This window comes from Etheostoma spectabile, chromosome 23 (assembly GCF_008692095.1).
Source record: "Etheostoma spectabile isolate EspeVRDwgs_2016 chromosome 23, UIUC_Espe_1.0, whole genome shotgun sequence".
Lineage (NCBI taxonomy): Eukaryota > Metazoa > Chordata > Actinopteri > Perciformes > Percidae > Etheostoma > Etheostoma spectabile.
The window spans coordinates 7,000,629-7,014,387 of record NC_045755.1 but is presented as its reverse complement, the minus strand read 5'-3'; the positions used below and the strand labels follow the sequence as shown (position 1 = coordinate 7,014,387).

At 38.6% G+C, this 13,759-nt stretch overlaps 1 protein-coding gene and 1 long non-coding RNA gene across 3 annotated transcripts in view; both read right to left on the bottom strand.

The window, feature by feature from the left end:
• LOC116672830 (peroxisome proliferator-activated receptor alpha) overlaps nt 1-5,067 on the bottom strand; it is a 12,387-nt gene extending 7,320 nt beyond the window's left edge. The window contains exons 1-2 of the mRNA XM_032504725.1: nt 4,848-5,067; nt 671-877 (exon numbers count right to left, since the gene is read on the bottom strand). Of these exons, the coding sequence (XP_032360616.1) occupies nt 671-854 (184 nt within the window). The 5' untranslated portion in view covers nt 855-877; nt 4,848-5,067. The remainder of the gene's footprint in view (nt 1-670; nt 878-4,847) is intronic.
• A 6,958-nt stretch (nt 5,068-12,025) lies between these two features.
• LOC116672833 (uncharacterized) overlaps nt 12,026-13,759 on the bottom strand; it is a 31,375-nt gene continuing 29,641 nt past the window's right edge. For both annotated transcript variants that reach the window (XR_004327649.1, XR_004327650.1), the window contains one exon: nt 12,026-12,220. This is a non-coding gene — a long non-coding RNA (uncharacterized LOC116672833). The remainder of the gene's footprint in view (nt 12,221-13,759) is intronic.

Below are 13,759 nucleotides of genomic sequence, written 5' to 3'. Positions count from 1 at the left end.
TCTGTCTGGTTCTTTCCAACTCTTGTGAGGAGAATTCTTCGTCTGTGTTCTCGGGTTTGAATAAATAAGGACGACCATCTAACTCAAAAGGCTCTTCCGTTTGTTGTGTATCTGCTATATTCTCCTAGTTACGTTACTCCAAGCTTCTTCCCTTGTAAAACAACTCCGCTCTTTACACAAAAGCTATGATCTTCACTGTTTAGCTACCTTTTCCTGCTATAACTGAATTCCTAGGAGACAGCGCAAGGCTGTTTTTATTATTAGGGTGCATCTAGATTTCTAGATTAAATCAGAACAATATTGGTATAAAAAACAGATTACCATCAATGTGATGGTAAAATTAATCTGTTTTTCCTAGGCAGAAACTTCAAGTTCACATCATACACTCCTGCAGTTAATGTGTCTCCAAAAAATTACAGGAGGCATGGGCCATTTTTTTTCAAGTGTTGCTCAGGAATTTGGAGACTGACACATCATTGAGGAGACATAGAGTTTATCTAATCTTCTGTTATCACACACACACAGTGTTATACACAGGCCTTTTTAGTGAGGGGACATGTGGACATGTGGAACAGTGAAGCCAAAAGGTCAGTGTGTTGTACCTTTTTAACATGACTGTTCATGTGGTCTGTGATCGTTTCTTCCTCACGAGGCTAACTCCACTACTCACCCAGTGCAATGGAGCTCTCGGACCCCGAGCCAGTGCTCTGGTACACCGGGAAATCAAATCCCAACATGTCGTCTTCTATAGACTGGGAGATGTTGTGAAGATCCGCCATCAGGTCTCCACACAGCGGACTGTCCAGTAGGGAATCCCCAAGTGGGGACGGGGGGCTAAAGAGATCCCCTGCCATGGTGGAGATCAAGCTGAACCAGACTGTGATAAGAGGGGAGACAATGGGTGATAATGAGACACAAAATCCTGAGGCAGTTTGGATTGGTTGAGAGTTTCATAACTCCTAGGTCTGGAAAAATCTCTAGTTAGTTTTTAGATTTGGTAGATTTTGATTTTTTTTTAGTTAAGTACAACAAAAACCTATTGCCAAAACATGTGAAAACTTAGCTTTTAAAAGTTACTCTACAGTGTGGATAAATCTGAAAATACCAGCCTCACATTTAGAATTCTGTAGGCAAAATACTGTGATTTGATTTGATAAATATTCTGGATATTATTGTGATTTATGTTACTGAAAGGTGAAAAGGTTCAGTGACGATGATGTCATAAGGCAGTGCAGTAGCCTAGGAGAGAGCTGAGCCAAGTGAAGTGAACGTAGGCTATGTCGCTGATATTAGAAGATGTGTTACTTTGTGTAAAAAGAGAATTCCAACAGAACTGGCAAAACAACGTTGCAAAAGAGAAGACAGAGTCTGTTTTAAGTGTACAACACAATATTGGATTTTGGATTTGATATTTGTGATCTTTGCACCATGTCTACTATCTATATTTTCTTCCATGGATTTCATTTAAAGTCTTGTTTTTTGTTTGTTTTTTAAAGTTTGTCAATTGATTTTGCTTTTGGAAAGATATAACGTGTCATCATAAACACAGTCTAGAGCTGTGTGGCACAAAAAGCCATGCTGGAGTCTAGTAGTGTTGAATGGGGCCATCATCATCATCATCATCATCATCTTTATTGTTTTTTGCCAGTTTTTTTTTTTTTTTTAAAACTCTTTTGTGATCAAGCCATGTAACTAATAAACACTTTTTTATCAAACCGCCACATAATTCTGCTATTCAAAGCATGAATGCCTGTAGTTTTTTTTTCTTTGCACACATTTAAAGATCTCAAACCCTTTTTCTTTAAGAGCACCAGGAGTGGGTGCATCCCAAGATTGATCTTTTTTGGTTGTAGGTCGTGTTTCAGAGAAAACATGAACAAACCTCAAATGTCAACAACAAAGGCAGATCTGTTATGCAGTTGTGACAGCTATATCGAATGCCAGAGGTAAGTTTATAATGTGAAAGTGCTTGTTTATTAAGTGAACCATGCCCAGAGAGTCAACAGTGGCGCTTTAATCACAGATTAAATTCCAACCTGTCCAGTCAAAGTACACACTCTGCAGCTTGTTACAAAGCTCGGACTTACTGACCAATGGATTTATTGACCAACTGTGATGCCCCAGAGACTTGCAGCGAGTACATACAGTGTTTCACAGCTTTAAGTCAATTTCTTTATGTTCCTTTACTAAAAATAAACGGGTCTATCTATTCCACTGCCTGTCCGTGATCTCAGAAATGGATCTGGTATGTGTGGAAGGGAGATGGTGAAGCTCCCAGCTGCTCCCAGCAGGGTAAAAGACATCTGTTAGAGCCATCCCAAAACATCACAGCAACAATGCTCATATTCTGTAACGCTCCCGCAAACTTCCAGTAATTCATCACGCCCGATGTTGCTGCTGTTGTTCCATAGATTACAGACTACAACTTTACAAAGCATAGATGCCGCCTGTAAAACCTCTATGTATTAGTAACAATGTGACACAACATGTAGGATGAAGGCAGAAAAACGGGTATCTGCTTTTAAAAAAATGTGGAATTTCTGATATTGTTACAATAACATTTGATCTGTGTTACCATCTAGGCAAGAATCCTGATCTGATGACATGATTTGATCTAGCTTACAGAGATTTAGCTGTTGGGCCTAGGGCTGGGTACCAAACTTCTCAGACTGACATGCCGCCATAGTACAGAGTATCGAAAAATTGCCTTGTCATTCAATACCAAATTTCAATACCTAAGAAATAAATGTCATCAGTGTCAAGTCAAGTAGAATTTTATTTGAGTCAGTGAGCCAATAAGCTTGCTTCTACCCCAATCTAATCATGCTGGTGATGGGCTGTCTACACTTCGTAGAGGCAGGAAAAACATTACGCACAGAGACGGGGCTCACGTGTGTATTTTGAGAGGCTTGACTACGGTGTGCATCACATAGATGCAAAGGGGTTGAAATAAAAGAATTGTACCATAGGGTTGTAATATTATCTGTTAAAAAGATTTCTAGAAAATGTGTATCGAAAAAGTATTGTTCAGGAAGCAGTATATCAGTATTGGTACCATGTCGAACATCTTTAATGATACCCAGCCTTAGTTGGGCCCATCACAGAGCTCATGAAAGATCAATGTAAAATCTCAGTTTACACAGCTGCATACATCTGTAAGCCCGGCAAGGAAGACACATCAGCTAATATGGTATTGTGCAACTTTTAACTTTCACTGTTGAGACTTTACAAAAACTAACGGTTTGACTAACACAACAATTAGGTAATATGTTCTCTTTATTTGTGTATACAGACCACACAGTGAGGACATGACTAATCAAAGCGTGCTTGTTCTTGTTTATTTGTGTAGTCTTTGGGTTTCAGCATATCAGGTGACAGGTCTTGCCAAAATCTATGAGTGAGGGTGAGATGTAAGCTCCTATCTACCAATCTTTGAGTTGGATCCAAAATAATGTAGGATCTGCTCCAACACACCATTCCCAGATCTAAATTTTGACGATTTTACAGTTTTTGTGTGTGAATTTGTGTGTCCAGACATGCACTCTGGCATGCCTGAATGTGGAGCTGTAACAATTAGTCCATTAATCAATTTGGACAAAATTTGGACAAAAAAAACAATTTGCTGGTTTACTTGCAGTAAAATTGGGTGTTTTGGACTGTTGGTCAGACTGATGGGCATTTTCCCACTGTTTTCTGATGTTTCATACACCAAACAATCAATGGATGAATCTAGATAATGATATAAAAATAATAATAATAATAATAATAATAACAACAATGAAAATAATTATCAGTTGTGGCCCTAATTGAATGACAAAAATAGCACTGACGCATGTTCGGTTGTCTCTGTTCCCTTTTAGTTATTGAAAAGATTCAACAAGTGTACATACATCGACAGCTTTCTAATGGTCTGTAACATTAGCCTTTTTCAGTCACATAATACTGTTTTGCATCCAGGTCCACAACTAACTCTTAACTGAGTTGTTGACTAGCCCCCCCCACTCCATTGATGTCTCGGACCCAGCCCATGTTTCCCCAATCACCTCAGAGGACATTGTGTCTTAATTCCCAGAGGAACTAGAATCCCAGACAACGGGGCTCTATCTTTAGGTCACAGGAGAAGAGGAAACAGTAACTGCACTGGGAACAGTCAGCTCTCAGCAATCAACAAAAGCATGTCAATGCATGTCAGTTGACTGACCCAAATCAATCAAAACAAAAGTACCATACAGTACATCTCCTTAAACCCTCTGGCAGTACTACCCCTTGAATCAGGATCAGCTGTTTCTAAGACCGTCAATGCCTCTGCAACAAGGTCATCCATGTGCTACTGAGCACTGACCAAAAACCAGGTACAGAGGAAATCCGCAAACCAACGTCAACGTCTTGCTCTAAACAGACTCACATAAGGTCAGGTTTACTTGTCACTATGCTGCACAGACAGACAAGGAAATGGAAATATATTGTGGGCTGAAAGGGGACATTTTTTGACCAATATAAAGATATTTCCTTTCTTTAAAATGAAGCGTTTCTCGACACCATGTGGGTGTGTGAGGTTTATTAGAAAAACAGGTGCAGGACTTGTCAGGAAGTGCAAATGGGGATAACTCGCAACATACAATAAGACTCTCAGAACAATTGCATTCCTTCTTCCCTATGGAGCAAGGCGCCGGCAGCTTTATGACAGTTGTCTTTTAAGAAAGCCCAATCCACTTATGCAACCATTTCTTTCTGCTCAGGTGTCATAAAACGGTATCATACTGAACAATAAGTTTGTTAAATCTCCGCCTGGCAAGTAAGCTCAATGACAATTACATAACAGTTTTGTAATAAAGCTTATGAATTACCTCAGCGGCTGCAATCCGAAGCATTTCCAGCTGCTGCAGCCGGGACGGACGCCTCGGTCGCGGGACGCTCAGATCCCGCTCGGCTCTGCTAAAAACCTGATGCGTCGTCTCCCTACGTGCTGGCAAACCTCCGCTCATCCTCTACAGGAAATAACGTAGCGGCGAGGCCACGGCGCGCACACCCCCTGACACACCTATGGTTTCAACCAATGGCCACGCGTGGATTTGAAAACGGACCGCCCCGCTGTTTTTGGCAGGATGCAATCACTTCCTGGTGGCTGGGGACGTCACGGGTCGGTGTGGAACCAACTGTCTGTGTGTGGAGCTGGGGACGGTGTGGAACGGGCTTTCACGTCCCTGATCGCATCATTAACTAGTCATTAAAGGACAGAAATGTCAATACAACACAAGTCCCTGGCTTGATTGGCTCTATCTCGATCAATCAATCAATGTCTCCTAAATCATTTATAATGGAGCCACTGTGGATCACTCAATGTAGTTAAACGTCACAATCATATATTATAGAGTATTGACGCTCACCATTTTTCATAATAAAATATTAAACAATATGTTGGCGTTTAGCCTGCCTGCTGACATATATATACATACATATACACATATTTATATATATATATATATATATATATATATATATATATATATATATATATATATATATATATATATGCAGTGGTGCAGTACATTCGCTCAAGTAGGCTACTTCACTTAAATTTGAGGTACTTGTACTTTACTTGAGTGAATCATTTTATGCCACTCTATACTAGTACTTTACAACATTTCAGGGTTTACATGTTGCACTTTTAACTTCACTACAATTCATTTAATTAACTGATTTAATCTCTGTTAAGACTTTACTCGCAAACAAGAGCTCATAAAATACAATGCAGTGTCATACACTGTATGTGTGAGTAAGCTTACACATGCATCAGTAATAATAATAATATACTATATGATATTTACAAGAGAATTTTTTAAATTGAGTTAAATTAGTTTTGATATTTTAAGTTACTTTTAGCATTTCCTCCATCACTGCATCTCGTATATGTTGTGTACTGTATGTTATAGTATATAAATCACAACAAAACTGGTATAAATCTACGTACCGGTAACTGAATGTTATGAAAATCACATTGAAAATAGGGATTTTACTTTTCTAGATGTTTTCATATGGTAAATGCAAAATTGTAACACATATGGGTTAATAATAAGTGTAAAATTGAAAAGTAGGTTACTGTATTGTGTGTCAGTTGGTCTGGATACGGTGTGGTCCTGGACTTACCTGTAAGTCCTGATTTCATCAGCATTTAACAAGATAATATTATGTGCACATTAATGTGGACATGATGAGTCATGTTATCCTATTAGTAAACTAAGTATCAGGTGCATTTCCTAACCTTTCTTTTCACCATAGGTTTTTCAAAATCAACATCTTAAAATCCTTTATCCAGCAAGTTTGCTTCTGTTCTTTACATTTACCTTTCTTATTTGTATAGTTTACCAACATCAATATGGGATCGTAACGACATTTATCTGTAGCTTTCTTTACAAAACGAGCATGTAACCTAAATGAATGTATATTATATGACACGTTTTAAATGAGCATTGCAGGTATCATCCCTTTGTATAGGTGAGTAGTTAGTAAGGATTGATTTTTCATTTTTCTCTCCTTATTAGTCTTAATAACTTCATAGCTTTTTGTAAAATAAAGTCTGGATTGCCAACATCCCAAGGTAAGCACAATGTGGGATATCTAGCGCCATCTACTGTGTGTGAGTCCTCAGCAATGTTTCAATGTGTCCACCCTGAGCTGAGAGACTGTCTAGTGGTACACACACACACACACACACACACACACACACACACACACACACACACACACACACACACACACACACACACACACACACACACACACACACACACACACACACACACACACACACACACACACACACATCTTCTCCTGCTGACTTCCACAGTTAAGCCAGACAACCAAAGTCTTCTGAGGATGCTAAGTGTGTTTTCACACAGACAAGTGGGAGGGCGATCATTTCTGAGAGGGAAACACACACATGCTAATGTTTTCTGAATTAGAGACAAGTTTCCGAACTCCAAAGCACAAATAAGTGAAATACACTGTGTGAACCAGATATCAACTTTTGGGATGCAACATGGAAACTCACAACCTATGACTACTCTGAAGTGTGTAACAGAATGCTGAACATTTGTCAGACAGTGTTTAACTCAAATAAAATGGACTGTATGCTTTGAATTTAGTTGATTCAAATCATTTCTGGGAATTTATTTTTCTCTTTGATCCAGTAAGTCCTCATATTTCATTAAAAAAAAATTGTAATAACAATAACGACACACACAAACTTTAGAACATTCTTCTAAATAGATAGAGACAGTACATGTGAACATGTTGAAGCCTAAGCTACAGAGGAGTTTAAGATTCCCATTTTGAAATAGGAGTTCATTACAAGGTTTAAAGAATAGGGCAATAGTTCAAGAAACAAGTCCATCAACTAGATATTTACTAGTGCATCTCAGTGCTTAGTAAACACCGAAAGGATCAGACTGCAGTCATTTGTTCTTTTATTCTTTCTTATCCAGTCTTTATTTATTATTGAAACAGTACAAAGTTAAATTACTAATTTCTTTCCATGCTATCTACACAGCACGAGTTCAACTTCACATTTAAAGTAAGGAATGTTGCTATGAAATGCATATCGTCATTTTCCACCACTCACCCATTTGAAATCAAATGTTGGCTCTTTGTTGTGCTCAGTGAATGAGTCTGTCTGTCCGGTGACAAAGACGTGTGTGCTCTATGACGTATTGCTGCCCTCCAGGGAAGGCAGTAGGTTGTATAGTTAGCTCCTGATGGGGTAAAATCACAACCCTGAAACCACACAACCTACTACCTCACCCTGTACGAACACCATTAATCACGTATCACCTAGGTGGGCAGGAAGAACATCTGGATCTAAAGGTGTGTACACATCTGGTCACTGTGTAAATGAAGACCCAACTACTGTGTTGCTATTACATCAATGCAGCAAGGTAAGTGATGATAACAGAGTTAAAACATTAGAGTTAGATAAGAGTAAAAATCGTTATTCAAATATCAGCTATCAGAGGCATTTTGTTAAAGCACTTGCAATTATGATAAGCATATTTGAAATAACAGACTCCTAAACTTGCATTTTAATAATCAAAAAAACCTACAAAAATTCCAGATATTATCTATATTTCAGAAAAATACTCTAATGAATGTCAGGTAATCAAAAAAGATAAACCTTGAATGTACACTACAAGATATGAGGAAAATCTTCCACATAACAAGTTGCAGTGCATATTTTATACCTACATTACACTTAAATTATCTAACATCTGACATTTCTCTCATATTTGACAACTTATCTCTCTAATGTTTCTTCTCTAACATTACATATATATATAAAAAAGAATTTCCAGTGGTGAAGTTGTATTTTCCTTTGTGACAATGTCGATGATGATGATGATGCCGCCATCACAGTCGCTTCAGGAAAGACAGTAAGTTGTATAGTCATCTGACAGCTTGGGAATGACCCTAAAACTATACAACCTACTACCTCACCCCAAAGGACAGTTTGTCTCTGCAGGTGTCCCCCGTGTCACACGGTTGATGGACCTGTGGAAACACAAACTCACAACGACAAAATGTCCTTCTAACACAAGTTACTGTACTAAAAAAATACCTACTCTGTTTTGAGGGCTGACGTATGAATTACATATCTGCTGATGAAGACTGCAAGCTGCAGTTGAAAGCTCAGAGAAAGCTACTAAGTGGGTCTTTGAGTTGAGATCCTCTTGTCAAGAATAAACCTACATGCTTATGCATTATAACTGTATTGTTGTATGATGTATTTTGTAAGTAGATATGTTATTCATTTTAAATGCCCATGGGACTCAGGAGAGTTTTAATAACTTTCAAAGTAACTGAAGAAATAAAATAACACATTGGATTTTTATTTAAAATCATAGTCTTTCTTTTTAACTGAACACTAAGGCTTTATCAACACAAATCTCTATCACAATGATTTTGTGAGGATGTGACGTGTCGCTGCTAACATGAAAATGTAATGACTTAATTAAACTGCTGAAGTAGGTTTCAGTATTTCAATATAAAAGTTAATTAAAACCATTTAAGACTTTGTTTCATTGGATAATCTACATACAAAATCACCTTTTTTATTTAGTATTATTGCTTTCTATGTGCAACTAACCGTGTGTCTTAACCTGACATAATTTATTTGTGCCTTCATTTTTCTGAATCAAAGAATGCTTTCTGAATACTTCCTAAATGTCACTTATGCTTGACAGGTCACCTCCTCTCTGCAGCTTCAGGTCTGCATGGTTTGTCGGCTCGCCTCCTCTCAGGTTTCCTCGGCCTGATGGAGACAAATGAGAGGAGAGAGTGAGCTGCTGCTGCTGCTGCTGTCTTACACATGAGAATCTCTTAACAGCAGCGCTCCGCAGTGCATGCGATCGTGCACGGTCACACATGTAATACACAACAAATATGGAAAAGATTACCTATACCTATTTGACACAAACACACACACACACACACACACACACACAAATCTACCATGCGTCATCTATGTATGTCACAGGAAATCACATGAGCATAAATCTGTATCTCTGTCTGTGTTTGGCTAAAAGGTCAAAGAGACCCGCTGTGCTTGTTACAGGGAGTTTCCTGAGTGAGGCCGCGGCTTTGCTGCGGTTTCCCCTCGAGCTGGAGAGCGACGGGGGAGACGCGAGGAAGCAAGGTGGGGTCAAACTTATAAAAGTGAGTCACTCCCTTAACTCCTCACACGCACGCACCAGTTTGCGGCTGTTTTATTGCAAGTCGGTAATCCTATAAATGCCACACACATCTCTACACAAGCTACATAATGTCAAAGCCTGTAGAAGTATACAACAGACCTGCATCACCTGTTTCATTTACAGGTTTACACGGGCACGCAAGTCGATTCATGCAAATTAGAGAAAACATATTTTCTCGTTCACCTTTGGTGGTATCTCGTCACACAGATAGTTATTTGTGCAGATTTTGAAATAGTTGGGATTTCTACCTCCAACCTAACACAATGGAGGTGAATTGCATTTAATTTTTGCAACACATCTTTCTTTATATTTTACGGAAAGAGTGTCAGAAACTGTTTCTCTGGATAATCCACTGACCTCACTGCAACCTGTTTTGACTGGAACATCTTTCTCTCAAAGAAATAGTCCTAAAAAAACTATTGACAGCGTATTATGTGGATTATTAATCATTTATTTTACTTGTTTTTTTTAATTTTTGACTTGTCACCGTGGGAAATGCACAGGTGTTACAAATTTTGAAGGATGAAATCAAAGCAGCTAAATAGAATTCAGCCATCACTATTTTTATTCTACACACCTGTGGCTTTTCCAACTGTAACAAGTCAAAATTTCTTCTGTGAAAAACGTCTGTCGCGTACTCCTACATTGTACCGGGGTGGAGGCAGTTATCCCTGTCTGTTTGGCAAGAAACTACCAGAGATGAGCCAGAAATTAGTGGTTAATTAAGTGGTTTTAAAAAGAAATTTAAAAAATCATTTTTTTTGCTTGCGTGCCCTTACACACTAACATTATTATATTTCTTTGTCATTTTGATGTGTATCTTGTAACTATTAAAATGACTTAAAAAACTATATTAAAAATAAAATGTTTTCAGAGAGTATTATCATATTAAAACATTCCAAAAACACCTGTATCCAGTTTGTTGAAAAAAATACAATGGTACTAATGGTAGTATTAACTAATGAGAGGTATAACTCAGGAACACCCTAAAGCCATGAACTCAACTTTCTAAAAGAACACTCGGCAAACGTTTTGGACACATGGCGGCATAAACTTTAAAACTGTGTTAAACTGTCAAGAACGATCCTTCAAATCATTTGAGATTAAGCACTCAACTCTTTGAAGTGAGTGAACCCTGTTTGCCCGGAGGATTGGCATAAAACTGTCAAATCAACAAATATAAATCAAAAGAAATTGGTATTTTTTTTCTCGTCATTTAACTTTTATGTAAGGGCGCATTCTGTCATGTCACGGCATATATTAATCAGCACATTTATGTGAATTTTGGAGAACTTCTTATTTTACTGTTCTCAAAACGGGAAAAAAAGTAAAACAAAAAACATATTTGATTGCTGCTCTCTCTTTGTGGAGGTGTCCTGTCCTCTGCCTGCAGTTGACCAGAACCACCAACAGGTGTCATGTCTCCCCAAGTACCCAGGAGGAGTGTGTGCAGAGCCGAGGGCTCCCGTGACAATGAGGCCTTTGTGCAGTTCCGGGTGCCAGCCGGTGTGCCCTCGTGTACTGTTTCTCTCTAATCTTCATTTGACCTTTAGGCTGACGGCTTTTCTTTCCTATTTTTCCCAAACTAATTTCCTTTGAGGAGATTATCTTTGAGCTGCACCAGAAACTTACTGATTCATACGACATGACACACACAACGCGCCGGAGCAGGTTTTGATGGGACGCTTCACTTACTGCCACAGTCGCTGTTGTGTGCTGGGAACAATGTGAGTCGGATTGCGTTCAATGAACTAACAACAAACTGTTAGTTGTGTTGTGTGGCCGAAGGATGCATGATCCCAGCTCCAGACCTGACCAACATGATTTGGACTTTGAAAATTCAGCAGTGTAGTGGCATGCACACACACACACATTTAAGGACTTTGTGCTGCTGAACCCTTAGATATTAATATGTTAGATTTCCCCATAAACTTTTGTTTCTGCTTCATTTAAATTCACCCTGCAAAGGAAACCCTACAACTGACACACACACACACACGCACCATTGAGTGTAAAATATATATATATATATAGAAAAACAGACGTGAATATAGTTATACTTACACACATCCACATTAACACACGCACACACGCACACACACACACGCACGCACAATAGAGTAATAATAATCTGTACATATGCAGCAAATTATATTTGGATGAGCGAAAGGAAGAACTACAACACCAAAGATAATGAGCCTGCAACTGAAGTAGAAAAACAGATGTAATTATGGTCATACTTACACACATCCACATTAGTGGGTTCCCACGCCACTAACTAGTATTATTGCTTTCTATGTGCAACTAACCGTGTGTCTTAACCTGACATAATTTATTTGTGCCTTCATTTTTCTGAATCAAAGAATGCTTTCTGAATACTTCCTGAATGTCACTTATGCTTGACAGGTCACCTCCTCTCTGCAGCTTCAGGTCTGCGCGGTTTGTCGGCTCGCCTCCTCTCAGGTTTCCCCGGCCTGATGGAGACAAATGAGAGGAGAGAGTGAGCTGCTGCTGCTGCTGCTGTCTTACACATGAGAATCTCTTAACAGCAGCGCTCCGCAGTGCATGCGATCGTGCACGGTCACACATGTAATACAAATAATATGGAAAGTAGTATCTGTACCTATTTGACACACACACACACACACGCGCACACGCACACGCGCACACACACACACACACAACACACACACACACACACACAGGTGTGCATGTAGCCCTCAGGTCATAAACCTGCCAAGCAGCTACTTGACTGTATCATTAAGGCTGATGTGACATATGTTAGAGTGATCTGGCTCAGAATACTGCTGCCGAATTTAGACTGGAAAACTTTATTACCATATACTGGCCAGTGTTGAAGAAGCTTAAGATTCATCTCTCAGCATACGCTCCAGAAAGTTACCATTGGGAATTATATTACTATATGTTAGTTATTACAAATCAAGCATGTATTTAGATTCTCTGTAATTAGCCCTTTCTTTTTTGTAATCCAATTGTAGTTTCTAAAAAAAACAATGTGGACATTTTCAAAAGTGCTTAATATAAACAATAGAAAAGAGGCAATAATGGAATAAATAAGCATCCAAGTTAGTTATAAATAATTTATTTAAACTATACTATGCAACTCACTCACTCACTCACTCACAAACACACACACACACAATGCAATGTTTAAAGCAAATGTAATTTTATATAAATAAATATATATTGTATATACGATGCATACATTTTGCAACAAGAAAAAATAAATCTAACAGCGTAGTGTATTACACAATGACACAAAATAATATTAAAATAGATCCCTTATTTAATTTAACAACACACACACACACACACACACATTCAAGGACTTTGTGTAGCTGAACCTTTAGATATTGAAATGTTAGATTTTCACATACATTTTTGTTTCTGCTTCATTTAAATTCTCCCTGCAAAGTAAAACCTTACGACACACACACACACACACACACACACATACACACACACACACGAGTTGTAACTGAAATTTAACCAAAAGTAAAACACCCCAAAAAATCTCATTCTTCTCTTTCCATACTCACCTTCCTGTTTTCTGCTTAACAAATTAAAAGCTGTTTTCTATGCCAAATTACTGAAGCGCAAGCAATTAAGTTAGCTGTGTCTCACTCCATCTTAAAAATTGACATGCTCATCATGGGTGTGAATGCTCTGAAAAATAATCTATACTTGTCTGTGTGCCTTTTAAAATGTGTCCTTTTCAATACAAGTGTGTGTGCTTCTGTATTAAACTCAAAAGCACCTATGTGTGTTTGAGTGAGACTGTGTGGCCATCTGTAGTGTGCATTGTGCGTGTGTGGTTGTGTGTGTGTGTGAATGCTCAGAGGAGGAGACTGTGCCCTGCACTCCTTGGGAGAGGCGTGGGAACCCCATTCATCTTAGGAGCCAGGGTTCATTGTGGGGTACATATCAGCAAGTGTGTCTGGGGGTTTGCCTGTGTGTGTGTGTGTGTGTGTGTGTGTGTGTGTGTGTGTGTG